The 4,496-nt window shown below is 39.3% G+C and overlaps 1 protein-coding gene across 2 annotated transcripts; it reads right to left on the reverse strand.

The window, feature by feature from the left end:
• Nucleotides 1–1,954: 1,954 nt before the first annotated feature.
• On the reverse strand, nucleotides 1,955–4,053 carry LOC148878992 (transcription factor bHLH92-like). Of its 2 annotated transcripts, none has more exons than XM_088960356.1 (3): nucleotides 3,434–4,053; nucleotides 3,061–3,354; nucleotides 1,955–2,422 (listed from the first exon to the last, which is right to left on the reverse strand). In XM_088960356.1, exons 1-3 carry the CDS (start codon nucleotides 3,749–3,751, stop codon nucleotides 2,294–2,296), a joined length of 741 nt encoding a protein of 246 aa, XP_088816482.1. In that variant the 5' UTR covers nucleotides 3,752–4,053; the 3' UTR covers nucleotides 1,955–2,293. The 2 variants fall into 2 exon arrangements, with proteins under 2 accessions (XP_088816482.1, XP_088816481.1); XM_088960355.1 differs by lacking the exon at nucleotides 1,955–2,422 and adding an exon at nucleotides 2,518–2,866 and having other exon boundaries at nucleotides 3,434–4,037.
• Between the last annotated feature and the right edge of the window lie 443 nt (nucleotides 4,054–4,496).

The raw sequence follows: 4,496 nt of genomic DNA on the forward strand, positions 1-4,496 counted from the left end.
GAAAAAAAAAAGAAAGAACTAGACTGATTAGACAATATATATTGCTATTTTAAACCTCTCCCAAAAACTTTTTAAAATTTGTACTTAATGTGATTATAGGTGAATGATCAAACAATTAGAAAGAAATCTATTGGAATAAAAAAATCATAAAAGTCCCTCAATGGCCATACAAATTAATCAACAATTTGTAACAATGAGAAGGCAATGAGGAAGAGGATCATGAAATTCATTCAAGAAAATCAAAATGAGCAATAATTTTTACTGAAAACGAGAAGAATACTAACCCTACTATTAATATCAACAATACTAGATATGGGGGGAGTGGCTTTGATACATCATTCACAACAAACGGATTTTTGTAGGAACCTAGGGGATGTTTGGAACCGTGGCCGTTTTTCAAAAAATGGTGCCACGTCGGAATCACATATGTGTTTCAACAAACATCCATGTAATCTCATTGTTTGGTTCAGCCGTCAATGCATCGGGACCCCACCGATGCTTTGACTGATGTGTATCCTATGTGGTGCTTACCTGTCAGTACATACATGAAAAACAGAGATGAAAATCACCTTACCAAACAACATAGCTCACTGCCTATGTGGCATAAGTGTTTTTTTTTTTTTGTGAACAACAAGTCTTGGAAGCATGGACGTTTTTTCTTGAAAATCGGTCCCAAAAAGCGCCCACGCTTCCAAACACCATGCTAATCAAAGGATCCATGCATGTTCAAAGACGTAAAACAGTAATTTGGGAACTGTTTCAAATAAAGACATTTTCCTCGCTTTTTTAGATAGAAAAGACAAACTCTTTTCTTTTTTTTTTTGTAAAATCTATGATGTGAGAAAGACATGGTATGGAAGGAGTTTTGACAACCCACCCATGAATTTTAATAAATAACACCTGATTGACAACCACACTTATGATTATAATTGACTGGTCTGAAGTTATTCAGATATCTTATCTTTCCCATATCATAGAGAAAAGTACGGAATTCACAATTTCAGATTCTACTTTACATTGGAACGTATGCTTGCATTCAAATATTACAGGAAGAGTTTTGACTAACCACCCCCTCCCGGGTTTATGATACCCCTTTTTTTTAAAAAAAATCCTATACCTTTTTTTGTTTTGAAAAATCCTTTTATGATACCGGTCGGTTGGTTACAAGTTTTCCGCCTGAGTGATCAATGTAAACCTAGAAACTCTGTTCGTGTCTATCCACATAACATCACAGCCACACATGGAGGACATCTCATCCTTCTACATAATATCATATAGGGGGAGATGTTCCCAATTCACGAGGGATAATGTGTTGTGGGGTAGACATGGATAGAGTTCTCGTGGACAGGATATCCAGATTCTGTCAAACTTTCATTCAGGCTAAGCCTGAATTGGATAGATTGGGATTGACCTTGGGCTTGGTCCTTAATCTTTAAGTACTTAACTATTAAGATTAAGTTTGGTTGCTAGGCTCAGGCCCAATCCAAAAAAAAAAAAAAAAAGAAAGAAAAAAAAGAAAAACTGGGGTTTTTAGGCTTGGGTTAAGCCCAAATACAAAACATCAGCTCAGGCCGTGTAAAACTTTGGGTTAGGTCAACTCAGACTCAGATTGGGCCCATCCCAATTGCACCTCTACCATCCATCTATAGGCTTTTTCTATGTGATACAGTAGTTCATACAGCCATGCCTTCATCAATGTTTCTGTTGTATGTAGGGCACATGAATCAATGCTGTTAAAATGATAAAAAAATTAAAAAAAATGGGGATCTACATCAAACTCGATTTTAAATCCACATGAGGTACAATTTCTAACATTCAAATCTAAGATAACTTTTGGAATTGCACAGTTGGGTCAACAGTACCATCGGTCCAAATTCTAATCAGGTCTATTGACTGAAAATTCATCATCCCTCCCAAGAACTTGATTGGCAGGACCAATTTGGTAGTTGGTAGACTGGTGAATGAAATTTGATCTTTCTTTATTCTTATTTTAATATTAAAAAACAAAGATATGAAGAAGAAGAAGAAGAAATCACACCTTTAAAACGTGATTATTACAATTCAACACACACTTGACACTCCCAACTTATCAATCTCCCTAATAGACACAATCTTCACGTGGTATAAATGTAAATGATAAGGAAGAAAAGAAGCAGAAAGAACAAAGACTCCAGAGCTTTACTCAAAAGCCATGAATAAGTCAGACTTGTCAGCGTCACCAGCCCATCCGGCTTTCCTCGTAGCTGCTCTCTGGTGAGTCTACAATTATTAGTTAATTGCAAGTTGCCTCTAATCATGAGGTGTAATACCACTGCTCAGAGCTGTAATTCCCCTCCTCTCCTTCCAGGAAACCAAACGCCAGGTTTCTCTCAGCCTCCATTAGGGAGCTTTGTACGGCCTTTTCCACTGTCTCTGCCTCCATCTATCCAAGTAAGACAAATTGGCAAAAAAAAAAACACTAAAATAAGATAAAAGACTCCAAACAAAAAGAAGTTGAAGAAGACTGACTGAAAGTTGGCCTATTTTTCATTCAGAAACTGAAAAGTTACAAATGCAATAAGAAATATATCGCATGTTGATTACATTTAACACGTTTTTTTTGGAAACAGAGCTCTCTATCTCTTTCTGATTCAAAACTATTTTTTTTATGCCAGTTGGGCTAAATTCCCGGAAGTACAAAAACCCAAATTTTATAGCCCCAAAGTACAGGGGGAATGCATCCTGACCGTGAATTGATGCCATTCACGGGCAGGATGTGGTATATAGGGGTGAGAGTAGCAGGGGGCTGGAATTCAGAATTCTGCATCGTGTATCCGTACTTCTCCCAAAATTTTGTGAACAAACAGTTCAGCTTTGACTCCTGATTCTGAAGAAAATAATTAATGCGGATGAATCTAAGGAAAACAATTACTTTAACAGGAGGAAGTATGTACTGTATGTTTTCAAGCTATAACTGGACTGAAAGGTATACCTAAATCTGCAGAAGAAAACTAGAAAAGTAGATTTAAACAAGAAGCAGAATTTTTGACAGGGTCTGAAGCTAAACTTTGGTTTACCCACCTGGGTTTCAATCTCCAATATCGCTGAAAATTCTAGAGCAGAGAACTGTGACTGGATCATTCTCGTTTCTATGTCCAAGCTCTTCAAGCATCTAAGTGCCCCAAGCATTGAGTTGATTGCAGAAGATGGATGACAAACCCGTAATCTGATCTTTTTAGTGGTGTCTAGACTTTGACATTCCTTCGCTGTTAATCTCTCCTCAAGCTCACTGTTACGCTTCTGTAACCCCGCCTTGAGTTTCTCCAGATCTTGCAAATACGAAGTTGCCGCTTGAACAATGGAATTTTTTTCATTCTGAAAAAAGGAGAATACAAAAGGTTCAAGAATTCATGTTCCCAAGATTGAATTCGGGATCGATTATGATCAAGCATACCTTGATTTTAGTGGGCAACATGGAACGAAGAGCTTCAAAATTCTGCCTCTGCTTGTCTCTCCTCGCACGCTCATTGATCATGTGGCGGTAACAACGATTGTTCTCAGATTCTCTGTTCTCGCTCCGTCCAGTTGAGATCGCTCTCAAGAACTCTATCATTCTCTTGTTCATGTTGGAAGGATTAGACAGAGAGATGGAATGATTGTTGGGGTGAAATTCCTGGGTGGGTCTCCTGTATTCAGTGAAAGCGCTTTGGTTCAGTACAGGAACTTCAACTTCACCAGGCTGCATCTCCCACTGGAAAAAGGTATCTTCCATATTGTCGTGGGTCTTCGTTCGGTCTTTCTCCCGGGAATTTTAAATTTTCGTTGCAACGGCTCTTATAACTGTTCTGGAACTCCTCGCGCTTGATGTCTTGATGATGTTTGGACTTTGGGGCGAAGACTTCCAACAGGAACAACGAGTCGCCGAGTTAGAATTTACAACAACTGTACCATAACATTAGAACGGCTTACGCGAGTTCACTTTCCCTCCTTCCACGAAGGAGGTACTCCCGCCTTTTCACTGTAGGCGTGTCGTGTGACAGATTCTGTCTGCAAGACGCAATCCCATAACAAGCTATCTTCGTTCTCTCCTTAGAATCCAATTTCTGCAACAAACACTCTCTCTCTCATCTCCGTCCGTCGCTCAGACCTGTTCATGGGCCGGGCCGGCCCGTCGGCCCGACCCCCGGATGGGCTTGAACAAGCTTTTTGACCCGCGGGCTTAACCTCGGGCCAAAAAGCCCGGCCCTCATGAAATTCGAGCTGGGCTCGGGCTTTGCCAAAATAGCCTGGCCTGAGCTCGGCCCGACCCGACCTATAGTTAAACTTAAGTAAAAACCCTATGTGATGCCCATTTGAATAATTTTTTTGATTTGAGAAAGTTGTTGATTCACTTGTAGGCCCATTGTTCATTTAAATAGGGAAAAAAACATCTGAATTAAAATAGATAATGCCTATTTGAATAGGAAAATTTTTGAATTTCTTTTATTAGGTCAGGTTTCAAGATCGGGCTCGGGTTT

Source organism: Nelumbo lutea, chromosome 1 (genome assembly GCF_056320005.1).
Source record: "Nelumbo lutea isolate HS-2025 chromosome 1, American lotus-T2T, whole genome shotgun sequence".
Classification (NCBI taxonomy): domain Eukaryota; kingdom Viridiplantae; phylum Streptophyta; class Magnoliopsida; order Proteales; family Nelumbonaceae; genus Nelumbo; species Nelumbo lutea.

Bases quoted from the DNA above. Each gene is read 5' to 3' on its own strand.
- LOC148878992 (XM_088960355.1), bottom strand. From the start codon at position 3,751: ATGGAAGATACCTTTTTCCAGTGGGAGATGCAGCCTGGTGAAGTTGAA. The intron at 3,355-3,433 runs GTATGCTTGATC...TCCTTTTTTCAG, and splicing joins TGTTGCCCACTAAAATCAAG to AATGAAAAAAATTCCATTGT. The intron at 2,867-3,060 runs GTGGGTAAACCA...TATTTTCTTCAG, and splicing joins TATTGGAGATTGAAACCCAG to AATCAGGAGTCAAAGCTGAA.